The 15,383-nt window shown below is 39.4% G+C and overlaps 1 protein-coding gene across 4 annotated transcripts; it reads left to right on the top strand.

Moving 5' to 3' along the window:
* The first annotated feature begins 1,861 nt into the window (after positions 1-1,861).
* LOC129160208 (uncharacterized) lies at positions 1,862-12,910 on the top strand. Of its 4 annotated transcripts, XR_011516819.1 has the most exons (8): positions 2,600-3,165; positions 3,257-3,310; positions 3,434-3,510; positions 3,607-3,660; positions 4,248-4,453; positions 11,179-11,341; positions 12,292-12,707; positions 12,790-12,910. XR_011516819.1 is itself a non-coding variant. In XM_070545373.1 (7 exons), exons 3-7 carry the CDS (start codon positions 3,055-3,057, stop codon positions 4,543-4,545), a joined length of 594 nt encoding a protein of 197 aa, XP_070401474.1. In that variant the 5' UTR covers positions 1,862-1,931; positions 2,356-2,563; positions 2,885-3,054; the 3' UTR covers positions 4,546-4,623. The 4 variants fall into 4 exon arrangements, 3 of the variants coding, with proteins under 3 accessions (XP_070401474.1, XP_070401473.1, XP_070401472.1); XM_070545373.1 differs by lacking the exons at positions 11,179-11,341; positions 12,292-12,707; positions 12,790-12,910 and adding exons at positions 1,862-1,931; positions 2,356-2,563 and having other exon boundaries at positions 2,885-3,165; positions 4,248-4,623; XM_070545372.1 differs by lacking the exons at positions 11,179-11,341; positions 12,292-12,707; positions 12,790-12,910 and having other exon boundaries at positions 2,599-2,798; positions 2,885-3,165; positions 4,248-4,623.
* The last annotated feature ends 2,473 nt before the right edge of the window (positions 12,911-15,383 follow it).

The raw sequence follows: 15,383 nt of genomic DNA, 5'->3' as shown, positions 1-15,383 counted from the left end.
GTTACAAGAAGGTAGAATCTATTGAGTTGTAAGTGATCTGATCGTTTCATGATGATAGCACTTTCCTAAGGGGGTCAAACCATGTCCCAAAGGTCACCGGATCTGTTGTCAATTTAAAGAAGTAGTCCAGTTACACATTTGTGGGCTTATAACTTGGCTTCTGAATGTCCTAGAGAGATCAGGTTTGTTTTAGTGTACTCCAATCAACATCCCCTACAACCTCAAAAAGGAATGGAGTCATTAGCACTTATGGTTTTTAAATGGCACCCAGAATTATGTTGCACGAAGCACAATTTCACATCATTCTGGGTTCATTTGTGTGAAAACAAGGTCCAATCAGGCTGAAACTCTACAAGAAGGTAGAATCTATTGAGTTGTAAGTGATCTGAACATTTCAAGATGATCGCACATTCCTACAGGGGGTAAAACCATGTCTCAAAGGTCACCGGGCCTGGTGTCACTTTAAAGATGTAGTCCAGTTACACCTTTGTGGGCTTATAACTTGGCTTCTGAATGTCCTAGAGAGATCAGGTTTGTTTTAGTGTACTCCAATCAACATCCCCTACAACCTCAAAAAGGAATGGAGTCATTAGCACTTATGGTTTTTAAATGGCACCCAGAATTATGTTGCACGAAGCACAATTTCACATCATTCTGGGTTCATTTGTGTGAAAACAAGGTCCAATCAGGCTGAAACTCTACAAGAAGGTAGAATCTATTGAGTTGTAAGTGATCTGAACATTTCAAGATGATCGCACATTCCTATAGGGGGTAAAACCATGTCTCAAAGGTCACCGGGCCTGGTGTCACTTTAAAGATGTAGTCCAGTTACACCTTTGTGGGCTTATAACTTGGCTTCTGAATGTCCTAGAGAGGTTAGGTTTGTTTTAGTGTTCTCCAATCAACAGCCCCTACAACTACAAAAAGGAATGGAGTCATTAGCACTTATGGTTTGTAAATGGCACCCAGAATTATGTTGCACGAAGCACAATTTCACATCATTCTGGGTTCATTTGTGTGAAAACAAGGTCCAATCAGGCTGAAACGTTACAGGAAGGTAGAATCTATTGAGTTGTAAGGGATCTGAACGTTTCATGATGATAGCACTTTCCTAAGGGGGTGAAACCATGTCCGAAAGGTCACCGGATCTGGTGTCAATTTAAAGAAGTAGTCCAGTTACACATTTGTGGGCTTATAACTTGGCTTCTGAATGTCCTAGAGAGATCAGGTTTGTTTTAGTGTACTCCAATCAACAGCCCCTACAACCACAAAAAGGAATGGAGTCATTAGCACTTATGGTTTGTAAATGGCACCCAGAATTATGTTGCACAAAGCACAATTTCACATCATTCTGGGTCCATTTGTGTGAAAACAAGGTCCAATCAGGCTGAAACGCTACAAGAAGGTTTAATCTATTGAGTTGTAAGTGATCTGAACGTTTCAAGATGATCGCACATTCCTATAGGGGGTAAAACCATGTCCCAAAGGTCACCGGGCCTGATGTCACTTTTAAGAAGTAGTCTATGGGGCCAATTCACTGACTAAAGTGGTCGTACTTGTAAACGGAAGATTCGTGCGTGGTAGTCAACGGTCATGCATAATATTAATGACTTGTACCCAAAGCTAAGCTTTTGTAAACTCTTGCCTCTGAAAATAAGATTGAAAAATCTACAACACTAATCAATTACGAGTATGAAGTAAAAGTTTATCAATACGAAGTGAAATTTTACGACTGTGACAAAAGACGACTCTCCAGTTATGAATAAGAATTATGTGCTGCCAAAACAGTGACACCTGATGACGTCAGGGTCACAGGCATTATGCGTCGAGCAAAGAAACAACGATCTTCTATACTGCGCATGCGTTTCCCGTTTTGCGCTCTCAGCGGCAACATGGAGGACGGAGAGAACCAAAACACAGGAGGAAGTCAGGTAAAACAACATTTGTTGATCTTTTTAAAGCGGACTGCTGACATATTTCGGTTCCAGGATTGCTATGATGTTGCGTTAATATTGATTGTACTCTGTAGTTGTGCTTGTTTTTTAGTTTTGAGTCACTTTTTTTCCTACTTTCTTTGTTCGTCAGGCTCAGTTATCGGCCATTCTAGACACGGCAAACAGTCTGGTGTCGATGCTACACCGCAGGTTAAGCAGACAGGGAAATACACGACAGCCAGATGAGGGACAGGCAGAGCAAATAGCGAGTCCTCGGCAGACTGCCCAGCCCAGCGGGTCCGGGGTCTCCGGACAGTCAGTGCATCAAGAAATGGCTAGGTGTAACTGCAGTGCTGCAAATGAGTTTATGAAATTTACACGTTTAGTATCGATGAATAATCAAGCTTACTTTCATTTTTAGATCGTTTCCTGGATTTTTTCGGAAACAAGCAAAAGGCAAGAAACGTTTTGCATCATATGCACGACCTCAAAAGACTGTTTTACTTCACTTTTTTTTGCTTGACCAAGAACATGAAAAGACCCCCCAAGCAGATGTGGAACTCAAGCTTACATTGGCTGGACTTGGGAAACGTTCTCTGACTGTAGGTGAAAGCGTCACACATTCAGAGGTATTTATTTTTAAAACATCAGATGCACCCTCAAGGTTAATTTTGTTGTGATTATATTGTTTTATTTTAAAATTATTTGTATGTGCAAAGGAATGTACAATTTAGCTGTATGTTAATTACAATAATCCAGCTACGTTATGTGTAATGTTGTTTTATTAGTTGACAGATTTGCTTTTGAAGGCATATCCAAGACTTGGAAGTATCTGTGGTGGCTGGATGCTGCATAAGTCTACAGGTGTTTTGGGGCTTCAAATGTTGTTTTTACATACAGCATTCTCCTAAACCTCCTTATGGTTACTGTAGATGTTTTTCCATTTCCAGGCGGGGGTGGGCAGCGCAGATTAGTTGCTATTCCTCCTGATTTAGATGGATACAATGGTCAGCAGCTGAAAGGAGTTAGCGGAAATGGAAAGTACACACTCTACATAGCTCCTTTACAAGAAGAAATTGACAAGACTCCATTACCACCAGAAGCCAAAGAGTTTGAAAACATGCCCAAGGCCCCATGCAGCACCTGCAGAAAGATGTTTCCACTTCAGATTCTTCCTGTGCACATCAAAAGCTGCAAGGAGAATATAGACCTGTGTACTTCATCTGAGAATGTATGTTGAATCTCAGGCTGTCAGTCTTTTGGGGATTTGCTTCAGCTGCAGGTTTTGTGAACTCAACTGTTATGCTGTTTTTTTACAACAGGAAAACGACATGTGGGAATGTACGCTTCCAGTGTGCTCCGAAAAACAGGAAGAGGTTAGCATGTAATTGTATTAGTGCAATGATAATCTGTACTAGTGTGTTAACTACCGGTAGTCATTGAGCAGAGTTGTAGTTGTTCATTGTATATAAATAAGTGTTGTAAATTAATATTTTTAGACTGCCGAGTGTCCAGTGTGCAGAAAAACATTCGACATTGATGTCATTGAAAGTCACGCATCAGACTGTGGATTACGGTACTCAAACCATACATATTACACAAATTCAGAATAAAAAATAAATAAAACTTTTGTGAATAGATAATCATTATTTTGCTTTTTTCATGTGTGCAGAAGTATGTATCCTGAGAACAACGTGCCAACTGAAGCAATACATTCCTTTCAAAGGTAAACTCTAAAGTAGCAGTTATACTAGTGTTGAAATATACTGCAGATGTTAGTGGATATAAAAGTCTACACACCCCTGCTCAAATGACACCAATTAATATAAATCCATAACAATTCTACCTTTAATGTGACCTATAACCAGCACAGCGGCATCGAACAACAAACTAAAACCTTAAAAGGGTAAAAGTATAAAATAAATACATTTTTAAAAACATGTATAAAAACTTATATTTGGGGCTTATTAGAAGCTCTTTAATTGGTGAAAGGTGTGTGCTGACTTCAGCTTAACATTAATTTAAATGTAACTGGTTAAATCTGAACACAGTCACATCCCCAGTCATAAAACAGCGTTCTCATCTGTGCAACCAAATTATCTCAGTTTGTTTAATACACCTCTGATGTATTTCTGTTCATCAGTGGCGTTGTGCAGGTTGTAGGTCACATTAAAGATGGAAAAAGTTGTAACATTATTTGACTCACCATTTTTTTACATGACCAAAAACTTGCATTTGAATAGGGGCTTGTAGACTTCTATCATCCACTGTATATTTAGCCTTTTACTTATATTGTATGCTTTTGGTTTAAAGCTCAGTGGACGTTTTGAATTGGATCCAGTGTCAAGTGGAGGAGGGCAGCACGTTTTACCTCTGCGTGTCTAGAAGTGACATCTTCAAAAGAGGAATGCAACAGTGGCAACGGCAGAAAAAATCCTCACCTAAAAGCCGATTGAAGGTTTCATTTATTGGGGAAGTAGGCATAGACTCTGGCGCTCTCAGTAAGGAATTTCTAACAGGTACAGCTCCATCACACTGCAGTTGTACTCGCTTTCGTGTAACATCAGATTTTGAGTTTATGTCTTTGTCCAGAGATGCTTGCAGAGATTGAAAGGACCCTTTTTGTGGGCAACGCGGACAAGAAGGTGATAGGTAATTTTAATCTATGTTCGGTAATTTAATTTAGCATTATTCATTATTATGTTGCGTATTTTAATTTATACTATTGTTCTTATATTACCTTAAAGGAAGTCAGAACACCCACACAGAGGGATTAGATTCTTAAAGTTAGTAAACTGTAACAAACCTATTAAACAGACAAACTCTGCAAAGTGTAAACTCTGTAGAGGGTCAGAGAATCAGACCATACAACACAGAAGCCATTTTCCTCTCACAAAGGAGCCGGGAGCTCATGGAGGGTTTTTTATTTGCACATACACACCCAGAAATACCATTAGCGTGCAACCCCTGCCTGACCAGTTTGGAATAACATCTTGGTCTTAGAATGCACAGGAAAACTTCAGATACTGGATCAAAATGCCTAAAGCAGAAAGGAGTTTCCTAAAACACCCAAACGTGAAAACAAATAACTAGGTCAGGGTTTTTCCTAACCACATTTAAGCAGCAAAGGTGAATGAACTCTTCACATAGACAAAGGAAAAGATTTCACAACAATAATGAACAATTAAAAATACCTAACATTCCCTCCTGATGTTCATTTTTGTTGTCATAACAAATCAGAGTAAGATGTCAATAACCCAATAGTCAATGAGCACGGATTATGAATCAATACGATGATTTTAGCTTAACAATAACCCAAACACCAAAATCTACTTTATCCTGTGTGCCTAGCTTTATTAAGATAACCATAACAGATGCAAGAAACTTGAACATGAGTTGATATGAATTATCAGATACCAGCAAACTCAGTCGATTTGTGGAATTGCTAGAGGGGGAAAGTTGATGTTAAAACAATGTTTTCCATAGAATGGTGTTGCCCTTTCGTCGATATGAGACAGACGAGTCATCACAGACCCAGACTCTCCTTCTTCAGCTCAAATGTCCTCGTAAGGACGCCCATCTTCACGCAACGTGAAGTGGGGGCAGGGAGCCAACCTGCGGTGTGACAGGAGAGAGAGACATTCTGAGAGATGGTGAGGGGATGTCTTTTGGACAGGGAGCCATGAAACCAGACGGGAGATTTGGGGTACTGGATACGTCGTTGGAGGCAGGTCACAGCGTCGTGTGGACGGACCCAGGAGGGGTCTCAATCACCAGATGTTGATTTCGTTGTCCCTCCCAACTGCTGCTATTCCTCTTGTTCCATCAGATGCTGAGGGGCAGTTTCAGAGCAAAGTGCGATCCCCCATCATCAGCAGCGACATGGTGGATTGGTCCTGCAAGCTGAAGGCAGATTGTTTACTTATCTGCCGTCCTGGCGAGCCTGCATGCATCCCATCCGATGATGATCAGTTGTAGTAGCCCTCTCAGCAGTATGCAGCAGTGGGAGGGATGAGAAGAGTGACCTTGACGCCTCATTTGTGGTGGTATCACATGCAACAGGACCCCAAACTCCTTGGTTCCATGGCCTGCAGTGAGAAAGTGCAAAAGAGTCATTGTGGCTTTTTGACATCTTCAACAACAACCATTCAGCTTTTTGTCCAGTCCAGTTTGAATTTAATGGGGCTCAAAGTTCACCTGAAATTCACCAACATAGTCCATTCGGGTATCATCTTTAAGCTGGAATCAACTCATATAATCATCAGCAAAGTACTTTCATCAATTCATGTTCCATGCTGCATTAAACAACCCACACTATTAGTTTATGTAACCCAATAAGTGATTGATAAGACTCATTTAACAAGAAGTTTTTAGGTTTATGAAAAAGCCAAACACCTTTCTGTAAAAACAGTAAGTCAAACCATTATGGCTAGATATCTCACCTTGGCAAAGAGTCTGCTTATGACAAGAATCCAAGAAACAAACACAAAGTCTCACATCAGGATGCTCTTGTTTACGGATCAGGCAACTTAAAGGCAAAATAAAACATTTAAACAACAGTCATAGTAAAAGAAAAGATGTAAATATGTCAATCCAGGAGTTAAAAAATCAAATTGAATAAACTCAAACAACAGTATCTAATTATAAACATAAAATCATTAGACTTAAAAAGACTATTCAGCAAAAGAAAAGAACAGGGCTTTAACAATTAACCCTAAGAAATACCACTGCATTTTGCTTCAGGGTGAGTCAAAGGCCAAAATAATAAAGAATAAACCTAACTACTCAATAACCCTCGAAGTACCATATATCTGCCTGACTTATCAAACAAGCAAAAGGTTAAACAGAAATGGCAACTCACCCTTACTATAGCAGTATTAAAACACAATTTACACCAAGCAAAACGTCCTTACTCAGAAGTTTAGTGACTGGGTCGGAACTCAGAACATTTCTGTCTCTTTTGTCCTTTACTGATAAGGATCTGAGACAAACCTTTGTTGCTCAGAGCCAGAAAACACTTATCTGATTAACTGTTCAGCAAGCAGCTCAACCAGTCTTGAGCTGGACTGACTTCAGCAGCAGCAGACTTTGAAAAACAAATCAAATAATGATTTAACAGAATATCGGGGAACCAGGGAGATTCAAACGATGACAACCATTATTTTGGAATGCCCAAACTGTAGTTTTGTATGCAAACAGGCACTACAAACCTTTTAATACCCGGGTTTTAGGTTGTCACCCCCTGAAATCTGGTAAATTCGCACTCCCAGAAAGTAAAACGTAAAGATAAACCCAATTTACAATTAACTGCAAATAAAAGAACATAGGATGGAGTCAGAGTACTTTAAACCAAGCTTTTCATATGTCTCATAAAAGTAGCTCACTTCTCCAAAGAAAATGACAAATGTTACAATTACACCATATTTACTTAGTCTGACCAATGAAACAAAACAGGTTGCTGAGCTAAGGTTTGCATTCCATGAAGGAACCTTACCAATTGAAAACAGAGACCATCCCGAAGCAAAACCACATTCTTAAATTAAATACAGTAGCAGAAGGCATCTGTGGACATAGATTAGGCCTCCCAGCTACTCTGCCTTCACAGGAACTTGAATCTGGTAAAACCAGATCTGTGTTAGAATTTGCACAAAGGAAAAGAGTTTATCACTTTAAAATGGCAATAAGGCACCTTCTTTACAGTTATACATCATATGAAAAAACCAAGCAGAAACTATTCATGGGGCTTTGTACCACATTAATACCAAATCATACTTTATAATAAAGGCACCTTCTAATTCTGTAACTCATTCATCACAAAAGAGAAATATACAAAGGGGCATTAGGGAACTATTTAGGTCTAAATCCTACGTGATCTATTAGTGTCAACCACAAACCCTGAAAAATCTAGTTTCTAACAGGAAAACAAATAATAAATTGCAGGGATCTGGTTTAAGTTAAACTTCTTACTCATCCGTCAACACCACAAAGTCAGTTTATCACTTCAAAGATTCTATCAGCAGTCACACACCCATGGAGATGACAGCAAACTTTTAGCCACACGAATCGTTCTCATGTCATCCTTTATAGGGAAAATAAAGATTTTTAAGCTGACATGAGGTCTCTGCCTGGAAGATTTAACAGGCAGCCTGATGATTGACAGGCTCATGGCTAGGTCGGCTCCTCTATGTTTGGAAACCCCTGCCTCTTTGGGCTCTTGTTATCTGGGCCATCTGACTAGGAGGGACAGTCACATGACATGTGACCTTGACCTCCACAAGTCCAACAAACGAGTGGCTGTGAGTGGTCTAGTGAGGACCACTGTCTCTGATTGCTGTTACGTCCATCCCTCTGGGGATTAAACTTCCCTCTGTAGCTACCCTGCTGGTGATAAACAGCTTTCTTTTTTACACACACACACTCACACACACACACACACAACTGAACACACCGTTTCAGAATTACCTCTAGATTCATACTTTCTCATACATGCACAGACAGACATTCTCATACATGCACAGACAGACATTCTCATACATGCACAGACAGACAGACAGACAGACAGAAAACAGATAGACAGACAGACAGACAGACAGACAGACAAACAGACAGAACCGGTTCAAACTTCAAAATTGTAGCTACACAATCACACTTAGAAGAACCTGCAGGTACTCAAAAACTCAGATATACACACACAGATGCTCAGAACTGCAGTTGTCTTACACACACACACACACACACACACACACACACACACACACACACACACACACACACACACACACACACACACACACACACACACACACACACACAACATTCCTTGAAGTCCTGAGTCACCATACCTACACGACAGCTTTCACACACACAGAAACACAGACATCCACTGAAGCACAGCTCACAGCTGGGTTTTTAATACTTTAACACAGTTTTTCACACACACAGAAACACAATGAGTCAGCAGACACACAAAATGACAAGGAATGAATTTTAGAACGGTTTGGATTACTTTAGCCAATTTCAACGATGATTAACTCTCTGCACCATGAAATTTTATTTAACATCCCAGCGACAGTATGATTTTTAGCATCTATCTGTTCTTCAATCGACACCAGCACATGGACTTCGTGCTGCGTGTATATGGGGTTCACAACGGTTTTAGGCCCACTACACATTCACCTGTCTTTTACCACCCACAGCAGCACTGTGGGCTGTGCCCGGCAGACACAGATGAATTACAACCCAGCAGGTCTACAGCCACGGTTCACATTGCACACGTGTAACCCTTAAATGGACACGAAAACGTCTTTTCGTGCGTGAATGCCTAGTCACCACACTCAGCTTAAAAAACACACTGCCAACTAGTTATATAGGAAAAGGGTGCAATTTAATTTAGGTACTTACTTGGTGTTCCTCGTCCTGGTAGAGCGAGAGCCATAGGCGGAAGTTCACCTGCGGAGCAGCCGGCCGGAGAGCAATTCAGCTGGCCGGACTTTAATGAGGAAGTGGCCATGCGGCTCCCCGAAGGCGATCTCCCACCTGAAGGCATCTGCTACCTTGCTCGAAAGACCATTAACTGTTAGAATTTTTATATGCGTCACCTGAAATAACACACCTTACATAATTAGAAATTGAGGAAAGAGGGAGAAGGCCCAAACTCCCTCCGGAGCTTTCCATCGTCTCTCTCCCATATTACAGCTCCTCCATTACCTTAAAGGACGACACACACAGAGAGAGAGAGAGCGTAGATTGATTATTCGTAATTTACATGACCCTGAATCGATATGCGAGAGCTGGGCGCAGAAAGCCCGTCCATGGAGCCAAATGGAGCCTTACCCCCACTCAGCTCACAGACAAAGCCCTCAGCTCACCAGCTCTGCATTGCCCGCATTCTCCACCACATGATAGGTAATTTTAATCTATGTTCGGTAATTTAATTTAGCATTATTCACTATTATGTTGCGTATTTTAATTTATACTATTGTTCTTATATTACCTTAAAGGAAGTCAGAACACCCACACAGAGGGATTAGATTCTTAAAGTTAGTAAACTGTAACAAACCTATTAAACAGACAAACTCTGCAAAGTGTAAACTCTGTAGAGGGTCAGAGAATCAGACCATACAACACAGAAGCCATTTTCCTCTCACAAAGGAGCCGGGAGCTCATGGAGGGTTTTTTATTTGCACATACACACCCAGAAATACCATTAGCGTGCAACCCCTGCCTGACCAGTTTGGAATAACATCTTGGTCTTAGAATGCACAGGAAAACTTCAGATACTGGATCAAAATGCCTAAAGCAGAAAGGAGTTTCCTAAAACACCCAAACGTGAAAACAAATAACTAGGTCAGGGTTTTTCCTAACCACATTTAAGCAGCAAAGGTGAATGAACTCTTCACATAGACAAAGGAAAAGATTTCACAACAATAATGAACAATTAAAAATACCTAACAGAAGGGAAAGATTCCGCTTTACTGTCTCAACAGTCTGGATCAAAACTTCTTCAGGTTCATTGTATAGAACTCACATTTTATGCAATTCCATTGATTCATAAATGCTACCTGTATTTAATACAATGGCTGTCACCAACAGTTAATTTCCATTGATTGCCATCTATGAACTTTTTTCCCCCAATTGAGCAGATTAGGGAATGATAGATAGCCTGCCTTAGGAGTGCTTATCAGAAATATAATTACAGGATGTAATGACAAATGCATCTTGTAGTTGGAAATGTAACTTACTGTAGGATGTGTGTGACGCTTTTCTACAAACTCAATGTTTAAGTCAGAAATTGGTGTTATTGGTATAACCAGCCTATGTTCTGCTGATTCTTAAAGAACAAATAAAGAAATATTTTTTTTCCTGGTGACAATATTTTTTTTTCTGATAGTTTTGTTGATTAGATTGTTACAAAGCAACATTTTTAGTGGCCCTTTAACGACTGTTTTTTGAAACCTGGACCTTGTTTTTTGCATGCATAATGTTAACTTACTTTTACAATAATTTATAGTAAATTTAATTCAAATTCAAAAATAATATATGGATCACACAGGGAAATTCAGTTTAGAACAAAAAATGAATATTCTGCACATTACAAATAAGATCCAAGTTGCAAACCAAAAAATTGTTACCCTTTTGTCAGTCAAAATGCTCAAAAACTCTGGCAGAATTTAGTGCATTGTTCTGATAACAGCTGGCAGCCAATGAGTTTAAGTGCTGTTGTATTTTTTGTTCTGATATGCAGGTCTGCAGGAGAAATTATAGCTGCTAGTCTGGCGCAGGGTGGACCTCTCCCCAACTTCTTACGCGAGTGGTGCTTCAGGTACCTGTACTCTGGAGATTCAGATGCCATACAAGTGTCAAGCAGTGATGTCACAGATGCAGAGTTGTCACAGCTTATCCTGAAGGTAATGAACCCTGAATGTTAAAATTATATTATGTACTCTGACATTTACTTGCACATACAGTCATGTGGAAAAGACACCCTCTGAAAAACAGTTTTTTTTGGGGGATGTTTTTAACTTATCACTTTCATTCACCATTTTCATTCACCTATGTATAATTGCATCTGTTGTTACACATCCCAGAGTTAGACAAGTGAGAAAAGAAATTGAGTAAAAAGATTTTGTTACCAGCCCTGTCATTCTATTGATCTGGCAGCAGTCAGTTTTTCTTTTTAGCATAAAACAATGATAGTGAATTAGCTCAGAATAGATTACATTTAAAATTCATTGGATGTCATTCATTTGAATGGAAGGTACTAGCATCCTAGAACCTGCTCCCAGATCAGGAGAATGACTGGGCTAGTTACAAAATGTATTGCTCTCACTTATGTAACTCAGGGGAATCTAACAACACACATAATTGTACTTGTCGCTTTGAGCACCTTCTGATTTACACTAGAATTCATGGTGGATTTTATGATTATGAATCATCCAGGTCCTAATGCTACCAAGCAGCGCAACAGTCCAGTACCAGAGTCATATGCAGCTACAATGTTGTTTTTGAGGCACCTGAGAGCACTTCAATCTCAACACACTCCCATTTCTAGTCAGAGGGACACCCACAATGTCGGAGGTTATAAAAGGGAAATCTCCATTTACATTGCTGAGATTTGTTTTTGTTTACATAGTATGGTATACCTGTGTGTGGTTAGGGCCATTTAAAGATTAAATAAAAATAGGGGTTGTTTTTCTTCAGTTAAATGCTTTCTACTGTATTTTTTTACATTTCATTGAAGTCCTTGAAATTATTTTACTTTATTTCTGTTGGGTTATTTTATTTTACTAAATTGTAGCAACGATGCACGTTTTTTCATTACTGTAATTGAATGAAGATGTATTAATTATGCTTTCAGATAAACACCGCCACTGAGGAAAATATCAACGACCTTAGCGATGATATTGTAAGCTGTGGATACACTGGAAAGGTGTCTGTAGAAAAAAAAGACCTCATAATCAGGTAGTTTAACATCCAAGCTGTCTGATATATACACTAATGGTTACAAAACTGTTTTGCTTAGTAAACTTTTATGATCTGATTAATTAAAATCATCATGTAGTGCTTTTTACAAACTACTACTAGTGTAGTACTTGCTTGCCTATAAAGTCTGACTTTTGTTTTAGGGCGATTGTGCTTCTTTCCAGCGTGAGAGTTATCCCCATGCTGGACCAGCTGAGAAAGGGTCTTCAACTATATGGCCTGCTCAGTGTTCTGAACCAACACCCAGAGCTTGGTCTGCCACTCTTTGTTCCAGGGGATGATGATGACAGGGTAATTAGGTTTAAATTTGCTATGTTTGCTTTTGTTTGCTAAAAGTGAGTTTTGTACAGAGTTGGTTTCATTGTTATTGTAGGTGGATGCTGCCTTCATTATGGAAAAATGGCAACCTGTGTTCAGTGAGAAGGGCTCTCTGAAGTACACTAGAGAGGTCAACATTATGAACTTTTTTCAGGACTTCCTACAAGAGACTGAGGATCGAGGTAAGTTTGAGCTATTATATAATTACCGATTGTTATGGAGGGGGAAGATTGATGAACTAATCTAAAATTGATTAGCGCACCAGCAGCTTGAGAAGTCTTTCGTAGTGTGATGGAGTTTACTTGTTGATGTATTAACCTAGTTTGTATTTCACAATATTGCCTGTCTTTTTATTACAGAGCAAGCTGACCATAGTGATGCGGACAACAACGGCACCACACAGGACCTGACTGTTGGCAGAGTCATGCAATGGATAACAGGGCAGGCACACAAGCCTAATTTACCAAGCGAGATGAATGAGTTCATCATATCTGTCCATTTCTACCATGACTGTGACACACGTCACACCATTTGTTTCCCAACAGTGAGTGCATGTACTCGTACCATTACATTTCCAGTTGCTCACCTGACAACCTTTGATGAATTCAAATACATAATGGAAATAGCAATGTCTCATGGTCAGTCCTTTGATAGGGTATGAATCTCAGTTCTTGCAGAAATTACACTACAGTTAACAGAGCCAAGGGTTTTTTTTTCTCTTGATGTGCTGTTTTGTTGTTTACACATGCACACTCATTTTGTAGTTTGTCTCAACAACATTAAGTGACTGGGTGATGGATGGATGAATGAATGGATGGATGAATGAATGGGCGATGGATGGATGAATGGTTAGTTGCACTTGACTATGTTCCATTACAGCACAAATGTGCCATTTTACAACTGTTTACATGTGTTGAAAGAAATGGCCTGTGAAGTTTCATACCACTGCCATAGTTCTACATCCAAATGTTTTAAGCCAGACTGATTTAAATTTTACAAACAGTTAAATGTAGTTACAAGATGTGCTTTAGTATTTGTCTGAAAATAAGCTGTGTAATAAAATTGACAAATTGAGTTACTGGTTTGTTGGTAGTCATTTATTTAAAGCAGAGCAGTATATTTCAATGACAAATCAAGGCATTTCATGTTCTCAATTAAATGTGTTGCATTACAATATGTTGTATGTTCAAAGCAAAACAACCCAACTGCTGATGTAGACGGCCACACATGACAAGACCACACATTAGTTTGAAGTCTTCAAGAGCTGCAGTAGACCCCTTGACGTTTTAAAGTTGTCATTGTAGTGTGGGCAGAATTTTGGGTTTGTATTTCGCTATATTATTACGTCAAGGTTTTGTTAGATTCTTAACAGTGAACCTACTGTGTGTGTAGTGCTACAAAGTTCAGTGCAGCCCTGTAAATGTCTCTGCCATTGTCCTGGGAGGGAGCAGTGGGGGAGATGGCTGTCATCAGTCCTGCCATAACTTGGGGCCCCACAGAATGCTGGATGGGTGGCACAACTATTCCACTTCCAGGTTCTTCTCCCAAACTGTCAGCATTCCAGTCTATGTTGTCTTGAATAGTCTGTAAAAAGCAATTAATCTTTTATTATATAATAAAATATATAAAAACACTTTGTAGTATCTAATTCTGGGATATATATATATATATATATATATATATATATATATATATATATATATATATATATATATATATATATATAATTAAAAATAAACATTTGTTGTTATATTTCCCAGAATTTGATAGGACAAATAAAGCATTTTGCAAGTAGCCCAGTCATGATCTAGCAGCAGACTTTTTGCTTTAGTTTAGCATGAGATAATGTAAGTGAATAGAATTAATAACTAGCGTGTTGTTATTACCATTCGCTTACATTATTTTATCAGGACAATGATCAGGAAGATGACTCGGCTGGTTACAAAATGCTTTGTTCGGTCTTATTTCATTCTGGGAAGTATAACAGACAAAATTTTACTTGGTGCTGAAGTGCCACTTTGATGGGTAGCACATTGGAAAATGTCCCGATGATTTTAAAATATCATTTCAAAACTAATCCTAACACTTGTGACTGAAACAGAAAAGAACTTAGGCTGAGCATGCTGTACCTCCACACTTGCTGGAGGAGCCACAGGATGGTGAAGAAGCCCCATAGCCCAGAGTTGATTCGGAGTCATGTTTTCCTCCATTCGTAGTGGGTGGTTGTCCCATCCATCTTTGAAAAGGTCAAGGTCCATGTGGAGTCTTGGTATGAAGACATATTGACAACAGAACAAGTGCAAACTGTTGGAAGGGTCCAACAGGCCCTCCTCCTCAAGGCTATGCAGCACCTCATAATAAACACTTGTAACAGCCATCCATATGTCACGCCACAAGCGCTCAATCCTACAAGATGAAAACATGCAAAATGGGTTTGTCAACCATCTCTGCAAAACAAAATTACCTCTCAAATAACTAAACAGAGTATTAAGGTACAGCCAGGCAATTATTTTAATACCCCTTTAAAACATTAAATTATTATTCACCTTTGGTTGTGCACACTTTTGCCAGATATGTAGCTTCCTCTGCCACATCCACGGATGCTGAACATGCAGTTGGCAATGCCAACATTTTCAACGCCTTGGCCTC

This window comes from Nothobranchius furzeri, chromosome 16 (assembly GCF_043380555.1).
Source record: "Nothobranchius furzeri strain GRZ-AD chromosome 16, NfurGRZ-RIMD1, whole genome shotgun sequence".
NCBI lineage: Eukaryota > Metazoa > Chordata > Actinopteri > Cyprinodontiformes > Nothobranchiidae > Nothobranchius > Nothobranchius furzeri.
This window is presented reverse-complemented; position numbering and strand designations above follow the sequence as displayed.

Bases quoted from the DNA above. Each gene is read 5' to 3' on its own strand.
- LOC129160208 (XM_070545371.1), top strand. From the start codon at position 2,854: ATGGTTACTGTAGATGTTTTTCCATTTCCAGGCGGGGGTGGGCAGCGC. The intron at 3,311-3,433 runs GTTAGCATGTAA...TAATATTTTTAG, and splicing joins GCTCCGAAAAACAGGAAGAG to ACTGCCGAGTGTCCAGTGTG. The intron at 3,661-4,247 runs GTAAACTCTAAA...TTTGGTTTAAAG, and splicing joins GCAATACATTCCTTTCAAAG to CTCAGTGGACGTTTTGAATT.